The 15699-nt window shown below is 31.6% G+C and overlaps 2 protein-coding genes across 3 annotated transcripts in view; one reads left to right on the forward strand and one right to left on the reverse strand.

The window, feature by feature from the left end:
• The window catches only part of LOC143223153 (NAD(P) transhydrogenase, mitochondrial-like), a 42375-nt gene extending 33941 nt beyond the window's left edge, over positions 1-8434 (reverse strand). Inside the window, exons 1-3 of one of the 2 annotated variants that reach the window (XM_076450711.1) lie at positions 8298-8396; positions 5606-5733; positions 1043-1688 (exon numbers count right to left, since the gene is read on the reverse strand). In XM_076450711.1, coding sequence (XP_076306826.1) covers positions 1043-1682 — 640 coding nt within the window. In that variant the 5' untranslated portion in view covers positions 1683-1688; positions 5606-5733; positions 8298-8396. Of the gene's footprint in view, positions 1-1042; positions 1689-5605; positions 5734-8297 lie in introns of both variants that reach the window. The other variant, XM_076450710.1, reaches the window with a different exon arrangement.
• A 72-nt stretch (positions 8435-8506) lies between these two features.
• LOC143223154 (isocitrate dehydrogenase [NADP], mitochondrial-like) overlaps positions 8507-15699 on the forward strand; it is a 35938-nt gene continuing 28745 nt past the window's right edge. Inside the window, 1 exon segment of the mRNA XM_076450712.1 lies at positions 8507-8665. Coding sequence (XP_076306827.1) covers positions 8572-8665 — 94 coding nt within the window. The 5' untranslated portion in view covers positions 8507-8571.

The following is a 15699-nucleotide window of genomic DNA, read 5'->3' on the forward strand; positions in this document are numbered from 1 at the left end:
CCAAAATTGAATTATTTGGGCACCAAAACAGAGGATATATTTGGTGCAAACCAAATACAGCATTCCAGGAAAAGAACCTCATACCAACTGTGAAGCATGGAAGTGGACCCCTGCTTAGGGCTGCTTTGCTGCAGCAGGACCTAGACAGCTCACAACCATGAAAACCACCATGAATTCTACTGTGTATCAGAGGGTGCTTGAGGATCATGCGAGACCATCTATAGGAAAATTAAAGCTGAAGCAGAACTGGACCCTGCAACATGACAATGACCCAAAACATACCAGTAAATCCAACAAGAACTGGCTGAAAACTAAGAAATGGAGATTCCTGGAATGGCCGAGTCAAAGTGCAGATCTTAATCCCAGTGAGGTGCTGTGGGGTGACTTGAAACGGGTTGAACATGCAAGAAACCCCTCAAACATCTCACAGCTGACAGAATTCTGCATTGAGGAGTGGGACAAACTTTCTTCAGACCAATGTCAGAGACTAGTAGATGGCTACAAGAAGCATCTCACTGCAGTTATTTCAGCCAAAGGGGGATAACACTAGCTATTCGGGGGTAGAGTGTCCTAACTTTTATCTCAGTTAGAATATGCATTTTTGTAGAATTACATTTACAGAAGATCTTGAAAAGTCCTTTCTTCAGTTTTAATTGTTTAGTTATATTCCTGTAATCTCTCAGTATTGTTGAAATTGAGATTAAATATCTATATATCTAAAAATGTTACAAAAATACACAGGCTTTCATAGGGTGTCCTAACTTTTTCACATGACTGTACTTAGTGCCTACTATACTGTTCAATTCACAACAGAATTTACAGATAGTTTAACAACTATATAAGGGAAAGAAATTAAAATACAATGTTTCTACAAGAAATTGTAAGGCCTGCTTTCTTAGAATAAGAAAAAGATCAACATTTCATCAGACAGAAACTGATCTAAAAGAAATTTTTAATATTTTAAAAATCAGTATGCAACTAATGTTTTAGTTCAGTCATTAACTGAAAAACAAAAAGTCCATAGCTTTAAACTAATACTTACCAGTGAAAAATCTCCCAAAGTGGTTAGCTGCTTCAACAACAGCTTTGTATCCTGCAATATTTGCCATGGAGCTAAGAGCATCAAAAATTTGAGCTCGGCTGATACGTGGGACAGCATCCATGGCAAAAACTGTCATCTGTTTCTTGGCCAACATGTCCACCAGGTCTTTGTTCTGAGCAGGATACAAAAAACTTATTAGTGTTCCTTTATCTCTAAACAAGTCTATTTCTTTGTTTAATGGCCCTCGTACCTTAAGTATAATGTCAGAGTCAAAAGTCATTTTCATGTCTGTAATTTTAGCCCCTGCTTCTTCATAGGCAGAGTTCAAGAACTTTGAACCAAATCCAGAATTTTCTTCAACCTTCACAGTGAATCCTTTCTTTGTCAAAGCAGTCACAGCAGCTGGAGTTAAAGAAACCCTCTTTTCATTCTGAAAAATCTCCTTGGGAACACCCACACTTAATTTAGAGTATGGAATGCCTTTAATGGTTTCTGTTCCTTTCTCTTGTCCTTTAGATTGACACCTCAGTCTTGTGCATGTCTGAAACCCCTGCTTGATACTCTCTCCCCAAGGGCACTTGCTAAAGGCAGCTGGCCCCACATGGTCAAGAGTTCCACATGCTTTCAAAAGATGGAACATGCTGGCCTATAATAAAAAAAAAGCATTTAGTTGATGAAAGAAGTCAACAAAAAACTTTTCAATCCATGTGTGTGTGTTACAGAAATATAATTAAAAACATAAATCTGAAAGAAAGTGATTAAAGCAGGTCATGGAAATACATGTACCTGCAACACACCAGACAGCTCTTCAAACATCAGTGGGTTTTCTTCACAGTTCTCACCTTAAGAAACATCAACAGAAAACTTCTGTAAACCTTTCACATGCTGCATATTATTTATTCATTCCCATAAGTAACTTCTTACACATTGCACTTGTTAATCACTGAGATTGGCCAAAAGACCTATACACCTAACACTGGAAGTGGGGAAGCTGGATAGGATATGTTAGAGGATGCAAGTATATATTAGAAATATATTTTTGGTTTAGTAAGATGTTAACTTCTAATAAAATATCTTACCTCTCCTCACAAAATAGCAAGAATCCCACATTGAACTGGTAAATAGCCAATGAAAAAAATTAACCTCCTTCAGGAAAAGCCCAAGAATGTCACACCTCAGCAAGATACCACATCATGTGTGATCCAGGTATATTCTTAGCCCTTTTATGACTACATCATGAACACAAAACAAGAAAAAAAATGACAGAATCCCATAATATGCATTACCAACAACTAGGATCCCTGAGGATCAAGTGGAAATTTCTGTTCTATTAGTTGCCATCACATCCTCAGCCTATAACTGTTTGTGCATTGTTACTGTCTTTTGTAATTGTACATTAACTGTATTGATTAATAGTCTTAGATAGATTAACTTTCTCTTCATAGACCTGGCTATGGCTTACTTTTTATTCAATGCTATTTATTTTACTAACTGACCCAAAGAAAAGCAGTTTTTGGGGGGTTACTAATGTAAAGCAACATGGATATCTGCACCACCAAAACAAATATTCAATGATCTATTCAGTTACCTGATTCATGAGTCAAGGAATTATAACCTAAGCTTATTTTTTACACTAGCCACAGTACTGTTGGTGAAATATTGTCATTTGAGCATCACTCCAAACTTAGACATACAAGTTATAACAGTGTACAAGCTTCTAGAAACATTAAGGAAAGAAATAAAGTAGTTTATTGTTGTTACAGAGACTGCACTTTGAAATATTTTCACCAAATGAAGGAGCATTACAATAACAAGAACTAACCAATTTAGACTATACAACCTCCTGCTGTTAAAACAAATGCTAGTAATAAGCTTTTAAAACAAGCTTCTATTTACTACATACAAATATGGTACTATCACCACCTAATGGATCACTATTACTTATACAATTGAATTACTGACAAAGTAATACAAATAGATTTATTCTTAACATGTCATTGTAAAAAATGTTAAGTTACCAGTAGTGAATGTAAATATGCTTTTAAGAATACACAGCTAAACATCTATTATGACATCAACTGTATTTAGTTGTTGTTTTTTTTACCAATCATGGGTGTAAAAGATAAAATATCTATAAACTTTTGGATACAAGAAATTATTTAAACTGCATATTCCAGTAATATACAGGAAAAAAGAGAGTAGACAATGAAAGTTAAATCACAACTCTACACTAAAAAGCAGGGAAAATGAAAATAATCAAATTAGAAAACACTCAAAACTGAAAACTTGTGGATACAATAACTTAATCATGAACAAAAACAACTACATCTGCACAACAAAAAGTGATCAACAAGTGCATTATTTGAAAAGGTGCTAATTACATACGGATAGTATCACACTCCTATTAGTGGAGGAATGCTACACCATCTCTTATGTAATACATTAGCCTGGATGAAACAATAAAATGCTGACTGCTCTATCCCAATCCCACAAACCATGTGTTGCAGAAAAATGTAAACCCTGCAAAAAGAGAAAAATAGACAATAGTAAAAACCACCAACCAAAAGTACAACAGAGTATAATCCAAAATGTGACATCCATAAGTGATGATGAAAAACTAATTTGGTCCAATTCTCAACTAAAACTGTTCAAGCAAAAAATACATAACTGAAACCAATTATTCACTGGATCAAGAATATGTTTTTTAAACTCTCATAAAAAGCTCAAAGACACAGATGTACAGGCCACAGTAAGATTAATTATGCTTGTTTTGTAATAAATGTTAAAATACCAACAAACAGAAATTATTATTACAATTGGTAGTTTGAAGCACTATCTTCACAACCTTCCAATGGGTGCTCATGACATGTAGAAATTTGGTGTAAAGTATGTGGATTATGCTGCAAGTGAAAATCCACAAGATAAGAAGCATGGGTAACTATAGTACTGTGTTGAAACACCACTGGAAAGAGTTGCTGTCAATGTGTTTGGTCCCTTGTTACAGAGTAACTGCAGGAATAAATATATCATAGTTTTGACAGACTATTTTAACAAATGGCCAGGAAGAAGAAACTATAAAACAGACACCCATCAATAAATTTGTTTCAAGATTTTGGGTGTCTACAGAACTTTATTCATACCAAGGATAGAACTTTGAATCAGCTTGTTTAGAGAAATGTGTCAGTCCTTGGGTTCAAAATGACCAGGACAACAACAGTTCTTCATCCATCTTCTCATACATGGTAATGAAATAAAACTGCACTGTTAGAATCAATCCACCACATATATAGATGAACATAAGAAAATCTGTGATCAAGATCTTCGTATGTAACTGACTGGTTACCATACAGCTACAGTCCATACCATCATTGTTGATGCTTGGGAAAGAATTTAAAGTGTCATTGGACTTTCTATCCTCTCATCCAGAGAACAGTCACTCAGAAGTCTCACACAGAATATGTAGATATTAAGGAATACCATCAATGTCATTTATGACTAATCAAAAAAAGCAGTGATATTAATACTGATAAGAATGAATTCTATCAAGGTGACATGGTAAGGCTGTACAATACCTGTCACAAGAAACAATGAACATCAAAGTTAAACAAGTGTTGGGAAGGACCATACATTTTACTGAAAAGGATAAACAGCAAAATGCAGCAAAATTTACAAAATGCAGAAAGATACCTCATCCAAACCAAAGGTAATCCACCATGATTATCTTTAGAAATATATCAGGGAGAGACTAGCCAAATGAATAACTCCAGAAAATAATTTGGCACTGGAAACTCAACTTATTCAGAAATCTAAGTCCCCTGTCATGAAAAGTTCCACAGGATTAACAAAGATAAAGCTATCCTGGATTTACTCCACCATCTACTTAGGAAAACCCCTAGCAAAACAGCCAGTGATGATAAGGAACAAGGAATCATCTTATCTATATAAAATAGGCTTCAAAATAGAAAACCACCAAAAAATATGTAGCAAATGACAGTTTAATATAGTTTTCTGTGTTACAATTGTTGATAGTAATCTATGTAAGGGACAGTGTTATAAAATATATTTTAACGTTTCAATTTAGATGGTAGCAAGAAGGTGCATGATGTTAAAAAAAGGCCTGGAATACCAATAATGTTCTACATAATATCATAGATATCTAGTAACTTCAACAAACATCTAATGACAAAACATCAGAGATAAATAGATTGGACCAGACAATTAGTAAGATAACAATGAATCAGTGAACTATTAAACAGTGTTGTTTTTCAATTAGTATAGTGATAGGAACTCGGTGAAATTTTTGGATTAATGTTAGTTATTACGTATATTTATGTATTGATTAGTACAAAATTTGTATGAGTAATTTGATTTCTACATTAGTCACAGTACAATTATCTAAATATTTCCATTTAAATATCCTTTGTAAACTTTGTCCTGCAAGTTATATATAATAGTGTATAACTACAAGTGTAGAGAGTGTCTTAAGGAAGACAAGAACTATATATTATTGTTATGTAGACTGGACTTTCAATTATTTTCACTAAATAATTTTAGCAAACTTACCTAATGAAAAAGCAATGTGACAACAACAGGCAACAGAGGTTAATTCTGGGTTGGAATGAAGGGGTCCTGGGTAAGTTTTTCTCAGCCATTGGATGTGTAAAATCTTTTGGGTACCATTTTTCCTTACACTGTCATAGTGACAATTGATGCAAATGTGATAGAATAGTATATGGATACATAGTTACACCAAAGCAGTATTAGAAATGGGCTTAAATATACATGGTGTTAGTAAATCTTTTCCATCATAATGTGATATTATTACTATCTATAACTTGTTTTTTGCCAAAATCAGATGTGGAAGTTTCTGGAACACTTTACTAGCGTAATCAATGTTTAACATGTTCAATTTTTTTATATAAAAGATTAATAATTAATGTAACTCTCATAAATCTGTAATCTGAATAATGCAACAATCATCATAGCATTCAAATACTCAAAGAATATTAGATGTAAGTGATTAGTGAAACTCAACTATAAATTAACCATCAAGATCATTGATCAACTGCATTTACTGTTTATTCTCATGTGGAAACTTAGGTAGTTGAAATAGTCAAAACTAGTAAGAATCAGTGACATTTATTTAATTACTTAATTATTTTCATACATTACAACAATTTTAAACTGAACAAATTGGACTTAATTGAAATAATAATGAGAAATCATAATAGCAATATTTTGATAACTTGTATAACTAAAATCAGTAATAACTGGAACAATTTTACAAAGTTGATTATTTTTGTGACACTGATTTAATTGATAACTTCCTACTAGTCAATGTAACAAATGTTTATAGGTACTGATTAATCCCCCAGCTCTATAGGTTACAAAAGGTACTGATTCCTACTAGTCAATGTAACAAATGTTTATAGGTACTGATTAATCCCCCAGCTCTATAGGTTACAAAAGGTACTGATTCCTACTAGTCAATGTAACAAATGTTTATAGGTACTTGATTAATCCCCCAGCTCTATAGGTTACAAAAGGTCAACTGGTTGCTTTAAACATATCATGCATATAGACTATGTGCACCATGATCTCCAGATCAGCAGTATTCTATTTTCTTAATCTTTCTTTTTCCATCTTTTCCAAAAGTTTCCTAAGAGTTTCCAACACCAATATTTTACTATTTCATAACATAGAACACCCAGGATTTTTCTGCCCCTTTTATTTCTTACAACTGCAGAAAGTACGACATTTACCAAAGTTACTAGATTTCCATGACATCATATAGAAAGAACACTACAGGTATTACACTTTAACAACATGCACCCACTTGCTAACAACTTAATTGTAACATTAATATTAGATCACCATAGACATTACTACAGCAAATAAATTCAATACTATTTTGTCCATGCATAAAGAAAGTAATGGGACCTGCAATATGGTGTCTAAACTTTAGCTAATTTCATACTATCATCAATATTTTGCTATTTCACAATATAGTAAACCCAAAAATTTTCTTTTTTTTATTCCGTAGAAATGCAACTATTTTTCCATACCTTTTATTAGTTCATTAATTCATTTATTGCTTTTTGACTGACAAGAACAGTAAATCTCCTTAAAATATTTCAACTAATTGAGTAATAATTATGCACTAACAGAAGCATACTATTAACAGTGTAAAATATTTTAAATGCACCACCAACTTTAAAATACTGTGTACCTTTGCACTTACTAATATTTTTAGCTTCTTCCTAAAACTGTTCCATAGCTTAAATGGTATGCTAAAATATTTCTACTCCCCTATTAAACCAGTTGCAATTACAAAAAATGTGAGATACTACCTTAGGTAAGTCAGGGAATAACAATGGTCCAGGAAAACTATTTTTAAATAAACCCTGAGACAATTAAGTTGGGTGCAGCACTTAATCATATATAGCCAATAACACTAGTACTATTCATAAAGTTCAATAAGTAAATAAAAAATACATTGTGCAGAACTGTTAATATTCAACCAATATATACTAAATTTGTTAATTGCTATTGTTCCTAGTATAAATCTACAATACCACAAAATTATATGAACTTAAACAAATTCACACAAAAATAATTTCAAGTGATATTATAACCCACCTCCATCAGCCATCAACTGAAAACTGGGCACCAAATTACACCTGATTTTTAAAAATTCAATTTGTTTTGATAAACCACTAACCAATCATGAATTTTCCTGATGTCCTGAGAGGTCAGTTTGACCTCAATTGCTACTAATTGTATATAGTTACTATATTTAGTATATTTAGTTACTAATTATAATTACTATATAGTTGTAATAGTAATGATTAATATTATTATTTAAATTTTACAATAATCTAAATTAGTATTGAAGTAATTGTTAAATTATAATTCCTTTTCTTCACGAAGGTCAAAGCACTAAAAGATAAAAATACAGTAGTTATAAGTTAAAACTTACTAATGACTAAATAATAACGTAATTTCAATTAGTAGTAGTAGTGGGTGCCATAGATGATAGACTAACACATAACAACTCAAAATTACAACTGCAAATTTAAAAAGCAGTAAAGTCCAAATTCAAAACACAAGTACCATATTTAAAGACATCGTAATTAGAATACTTAATGTAAAGATTTTTCTAACAGCGCATATTATTCTTTGTACATTCAATTTTAAGATTTGTAAATAAATCAGAATATTAGTATATTTAATTATAATGCTCAAATAAACTCACCTATGTTTATTCCTAATAAAACAAATCCACGTCGCTCTCTTCCCTCTAACCTCACTTCGAAAGCAACCTTTGATACCGGTTTACTTTGCAGTATCTTTACTCTCAGAAATCTCCTAACCAATAAAAATAACTTACTCACAAAAGCATTTATCCTAAAGTTTTGTTAAAAGCTTCTTCATTGGCCAATGAAAACGTGGCGTCTTGTTGCTTCTTTCTTCAATCGCTTGCGGTAAAACGCGCACGAGACGTGTATCATACAACAGCCGGTTCGAGAATGGCGGGGTCTGTGATTAAGATTTGCCGATTTCTTACTACAAGTAATAACTGCCTTCCAGTTACGACAACACTTGTTTTTCGAAAGCGAAATTGTGAGTAAAAGCGTACACAGATTTTTAAAACATAATATTAGCATTGCTTATATTCTTAATAACTATCGTGTTTTGGTTGCAAACGTGAAATGAGCCCTTCGTAACGTTGTAATTCCAGCTCATTTCCAGTACTAACTTCCTAATGACTATTGTAATGCAGTAGTAATGATGTATAAAGTTTTTATGTGAATACTGTTTATGTGCCATATTGCCGGTCATACTCTTAGGCATGACTATAGCAAAGAAATATGTTGCATACGGCATAACTGAGAAATTGAAAATAATAATAGTAGAAAAGACAATATCTATATATAAAATGCGTGAGAACTTGTACTGTGAACATACTGAAGACCAAGATCGACTAAGTAACTATTTGCAGACCTCATTAATTTCCAGCTTTCCATTTACTTTATCTATTTTCCACAAAGTATTGGCTATTATACTCCCTTCCCGCCCAAATAATTTTCTGAGAAAAACGTACAAGTGTTTTGGCACTCACTATTTGTGCATCAGTGGGAAGGCAAGATATATACTGATATTGTTGTACTTTGGAACAACTGTTGTGTACCTACAACACTGCCTTTTAAATTATATGCACTACATGAGATTGGTTATAATTTACAAGTGCTTTTACTTATTGTTGTAAATAAATATAATACTGCCATGTTCACACTTACAGCTGTAACCTGCAATATGGTATACCTTTGGTCAATTTCATTTATATATGGATAAAGACCTATGTAAGTTCGTAAGTTAAGCATTTGTTATACTTTGCATAACATTAACACAATACAATTTGCAATAAAATTAAACTGTATTAAGTGAATTAAATATTTTACTATTTTACATTGAATATTGGAAATTAATGTATATAAACTAGCACTATAGTAAATTCAAGTTGTACTGAATTGCATCATAACATTGTGGAAACCCATGTTGGGTCAAGCTCAACAAATAAAGAAAATTCATGTTCTTATTTAAGGTTTATATACTATATTTCACTGGTAAGATTTACCATATGTTTATTAATGAAGAACTTCTATTTAACTAAATGGTTTTCATTTGTTGTTTGTCTTTCTGCAAAAGTAGTAGGTGTACCTTGCATTACATTGCTATTAGTAATTTTCAGTTTCACACTGTGATAAATAAATAGTTTCAGAAATATTCACTCTAAGATACACAAACTTTGATTGATTTTTTCCAGTTTGTGTGCTGCAAGCAATGAAACTTTGTAACTCAAAGCATTGATTAAATTAGTTATTTGCACTGTATTATATAATATCTACATAATGGTGCTACTATCACTATAAGTATGATTTGAACTTAAAATTGGAGTATAAGGCAAAGTTATATAAGTTTCTAACTAGTAGGGTTCTTGATAAACACTGCTAAAAGGCACAAAGATACATATTTTATAAATTTATCTAATCAATTATATGAAACTAAAAATACAAATATTATTTCTGGAACTAAAGTAAATTAAGTAAAGCACAGAGGAGCACATATAAGTATATTCTTTTGATTTCTATAGTGATTTACATACAATTATTTTATCTATACAGTGAAATGTATTGTCTAATCTTCTAGTTCATAAAACAAAAGTCTTTATTCTGACAAATATCATCAAAAACATTTTAAATTTACTAAAATTACTTGCACAACCTCATTTATCTGGTACTGATATATGAGACGAACCTAAATGATCCTTGGAGAATTTTGATAACTGTAAACTTTCATTAACACCAAATAAGACCTTTTTTGTTGTGCATCACTTAAACCAGTCTGGTCATTATGTCAATGAAGTGATTCTTGTAAATATCAAAACTAAAGCTGATAAAGATATGAAAGAAGTCTATTGGATTGTTACTTTAAATATCATTCATCCATGATGAAACTTTGTAGAATAGGTGACAACAATCTATCAAAGAATCATTCATCCTTGTTGATAAATATAGATTTTGAATTTGCTGATCTTTAACCTTTTTACTAGTTTCTTGTATGGCAAATAAAATAATACTTGTGTGCGATGCTGTTTTCGTGATGTTAGAAAAACATAGGTTCAAGACATATTGCAAGAAATGAAATAGAAACCTTATAAACTGAACATTTTGAAAGGTGGACCTTTCTTCTTCAGGGGCAAACTGTGTTTTATACTAGTTATTTACTTATATTCCTAATCTTTCATATTACTTATTATTTTCCACGTTTTTTATTCTCTTTTTAGTTCTCTCCATTTCACATCTTCTTGCTAAAATGTACTGAATATTTTCATTTTTTGATTTATTCATTTCATATTACATAGTAGAAATAGTGACATCAGCAACATTCAGAGCTAATCAAAATACTTCTATGCTGTTATTGCTATTATGATATTTTCTTTGCATGAGGTTTTTCGTTTCTAGTAGTCGGATCTTGCTGACTGGTGGTCCAAAGGGTGCCATGTTATAGTGGGTGTTTATCTGAGCTCTTCATGAAGCAAAAGTTGGAACACGGGTGGTTCACAATAACAGTGCTAATTATACAAATACTTAAAGTCATATACACAAAACAAGAGCAAGTATGCCTTATGGTAGGTGTGTTGGGCTGGCAAAAAAGAGAGAAGTGAAGCAAAACTTTAGTGAACTCTCTCACCAGTCCAAAAGGTGCCTTCCCCTGTAAATTAAGTTAAAATAAATCTTAAAAAATAAACTGAAAGATAAAATGAAGGTACAAACTTAACCAGATATGAAACAAATGCTCTGCAAAAACCAACTCTGATAAAAGTTATAGGGAAGAACCTGGCCTTGAATACAAATCATAATAACTTTACCAAATGCTTGGTTACATGTGTCACTCTAAACTGAGCTCTTTATGAAGAAAAAGTTGGAATACAGGTGGTTCACAATAACAGTGCTAATTATAAAAACACTAAAAGTCACGAACACAAAACACAAAACAAGAACAAGTACGTCTTGTGGTAAGTATGTTAGGCTGGCAAAAAAGAGAGAAGTGAAGCAAAACTTTAGTGAACTCTCTCACCAGTCCAAAAGGTGCCTTCCCCTGTAAATTAAGTTAAAATAAATCTTAAAAAATAAACTGAAACTTAAAATGAAGAGACAAAAGGTTGAGGGTAAGAACTTTACCAGAAATGAAACAAATGCTCTGTAAAAATCAAGTCTGATAAAAGTTACAGGGAAGAACCTAGCTTTTAATACAAATCAAAATAATAATCTTACAAAATGCCAGGATACATGTGTTACTCTTCACCCACATGACTCCTCCTCTGTGGCTGCAGTGCAAAGATGGGGAAAATACAGAAATTTGAAAAATATTGCATGTTAACTGTCAGTATGTAAAACATGTATTGCTGTTCTGTATCAAAGTGATCTACCTTGCTTAACTATAATCTCACTCCTAGTTTGACTTTGATGAAGAAATGTCTATGTTCAAAGAGTATTGAGGTTAAAGGTCGATTTTATTTTGGTCAGACTGTGAAAGAAAAATACTATTACTAGAGACAAGGTAGAAGATATTTTGGTTTCACCTTAATCTCTTACAGTTAGTCTGTACAGATCTCAACAAATATGATACATCATTTTAATGAAGTATACTTAATTATACTTGGGGGGAAAAAAATGTAATGTTTTGTCAGAACCAATTATTGGCTTTGGTTGGTATAAAGTTGGTCTTGTGGTGATACTAGATCCTTTAGGACTGTGTGGTAGGTCAATGTTCAATTGCTGATCAGGAAGAACTAAAAGATAGTTTTAAAGCTTCATCTGGCAGCTTTCAAGAAGCATTGGATTTTTGTCTTTTGTTAACAGAATATTTTAGTATGTGTGTTAACAGTAATTGCAGATTAAATGACACTTTGTTAAAAATTTTGATTTTTTTAATTTTATATATATATATATACAGTGTTTTTTTTTTAAACTTTTATTCAAGTAATGGGCATTATACAAGTGACATTACTTAAATTAAAAGTTAAAGAAAAAAACACCACCACCACCAAACATTATACATAATTCTTTCCATGTATTGGTGCTGAATATTATAGTGAAGCACTGGAGGATAAGTTTGTCAGCTGCATTGCTTCAATAAAATTTTCTGAATGTCTAAATGCAAGAGAAGTATAATAGTAGGTTAAGTATGAAACCTAGAATGTATGCTAATGTTTAATTAATCAATAACCATAGGTTAAAAAAGAAAGTGACTGTTAACCTGCTTGGAATGGTGACTTCACTGTTAAAGATCTGTTTTGCTTAAGCCATCTTCATTTCTTTTCATTGGCTGCAGCCTGCTGTAAGGATACTCATGCAATGCAAACTTGTACCTGAATCCTAAAAATCATATACCATACCTTTGTTAATAATATTGCTTTTATTCAATTTTGTTAAATCCACTATAGAAATTAGTGTGTCCTCATGGTCCCTTGCAGTTTTTATTAGAACTGATTACAAATTTAGTAATTTGTAATTCTTGTTTATTTTGGGTTGGTACAAAGATATTCCTACACTACATTAAATCATAATGTAGGCATGGTTTAAAATAGAGCTGTTTATAAGGGTACAGAGGGTTTTATAATAAGTAGTTTTTCTCTCTGAATTATTTTATACTTGAATCCTAAAAATTAGCCACCCTAACTCTGGTCGTATTTTTTTTTTGTTTTTGTTCCTATGCAATGTATCTTAGGGTTGGTAAGTACAATGTTAATCTATGATTCTTTGTTGAGAATAGGCCTAATGAGAATATCTATATAATTATTAATTTGTAAATAACTGTTAGTTCATCACCAGTCTAACATACTAGATAACTTGTTTAAACTTCTCTTAACATGTGGTGTTAGATATAGTATAGGCTATTGGTTAGACCACATTTGGAATATTGTGTTCAGTCTTGGGCTTCTCACTTTAGGAGAGACATTTAATTGTTGGAAAGGGTTATTTGAATGGTGTATAAGATGGAGGGGATGTTGTGCAAGAAGAAGTTGAAATCTCTAAAATTGATTTCTGTTGAAAAAAAAGTTAAGGACGGGGTCTAATTGAGGTGTTCACATTGTAAAAGGAATTGATAGTGTTGATATATCATCTTTTTTTTCATATTTAACAGTGATAACAGTAGGACTAGGGGACACAAATTTTGGCAGGGAAGGAGTCAACTTCAGCTAAGAGTTTTATTTTTTCTAACAGAGTAGTTAGTTTTTGAATGTTGTAGATGGAGTAAATTTAAATTATTTTCAGAAAGAGCTTGATAAGTATATGAATGATAAGAGTGGCTTTAAGATTTTTTCTTATTATAATCAATTTATTTTAGAAGATGGAACAGCCAACAGTTGGACTGATATGTTACATGTTGTCCCAAAATGTTATATTAATGACACTGACAGTTTCTAAAGGTAAAGTATATACTTTATACAGGCATACCATTAAAAGCAAACAAACAAGTGTATTAAAAACTTAAGAATTTTAAAATATAATAGGAATCCTTCTACAAAAGTAATGAAACAAGAATAGTGTCCATTCCATGGACATATAAAATGAACAATAAATAGGAAAATAAAATTTTAATGAAAAGTATTGATTGTTGGTTGTTTGTAGAATTGTTAGAAGAACTATCTAAAACAAATGAAATCCTGCAATAAAAAGAATACAAACAAGTGATACTAATTGTATAGATTTTAAAACGATTTCTAATGCCTATTTGGTTGGCATTGTGATCGGTATAGCTAAATAAAGCAGTTTAACTATATTGAGAAGTCAAAATTAGTTGCATTGTCTCAATTTTGAAAAATTTAGAATCTTTACTTGCCCACTTCGTCCTTTGTTTCTGTTCACTTTTCCTTGCATAAGAATACAATTGTTTTTCTGGTACAGTGATCCTGTTGGTTCAACGGGTAAATCGTAGGGTTTATAATACTATCTGCGGTGGGCAGAGCATGGATAGCTCATTGTGTAGCGTTTTGTTTTACTAGAAACAAACAAACCTGGTATGGTTCTTTGTTAAACCTTAATAAATAATCATCAAAAGACCTAATCTGTATTGTGTAATCCATTAAACATTTATCAATACACCTATTTTTGATTATTTGTTTAATTCATGCATAAATTATCATTAATATTGAGTAAGACAATTGTTTTTAATATTTTAAGCAAAATACTTTAGCTAATAAAAATGAAGAAATATTGAATACCTGATTGATTTAATTTTTTTTAATGTCGAAATTCTGTTATAAATACTTCAATGGTTAAACCTGTTAAACGACTGTTCGTAGTGTCAATAACCTACGTAGGGACTTAGGTGGAGCCAAAGTCATTGTTCGTTGTATGTAGAACAAGCTGATACATGAACCCTTCACATTCACATAAATTTGATATTCTGGGGATATGCTATTGTCAGCACATAAATATAATATACTTGTAACGTAATGTCGTTGAAGTGTGTCGTTAAAAATAGCCTCGGAATGCTTGTCACTGTATGCCTAAAGCGGCTGTTTTTCCTTTTCCTCTCCTGCTAAACCAATCAATACCATATAATGAACTCGCCTCATTTCAGAGTTTTATTACGAAAGTATGTAATTGAATATTTCAGTTTTAATTGTTTTGGCTTCTCATGCTTACGATATTAAAAAAAAATCATAACAAACATCCTTATACCAGTTATTGTGCTTTGTACTTGTAATAAACACGGATTAATGTGTAGTTCTGCTTCGGAAACCGATGCAGAAAAATTAAAACCTAAAAACTCGTAGAATTAAACTAATTCAATGAAAATTGACTTTTCGTTTTTTAAGCTGAGTAAAGGGAAAACATGGCTTAGCATTATGTCAGTTTATCGAGTCCCACGAAAAAAACTGGATAAAAATTTGTTTGTTTTCTTAATTTAAAAAAAAAATCAATTTTTCATCTAAGCATAAGTTAAGTAAGCAATCTAGTAAACACCCAGCTTTCAGATATTATTGATATAAGATACAGCAAAGTCATTTCCTGTTTGTCCAGTAGATTAAAAAAAATGTCCAAGTCTGTTTCATAGAGGGCATTGGTGTGAGAATGTAAGAC

The sequence above is a fragment of the Tachypleus tridentatus genome, chromosome 8 (genome assembly GCF_004210375.1).
Source record: "Tachypleus tridentatus isolate NWPU-2018 chromosome 8, ASM421037v1, whole genome shotgun sequence".
NCBI lineage: Eukaryota > Metazoa > Arthropoda > Merostomata > Xiphosura > Limulidae > Tachypleus > Tachypleus tridentatus.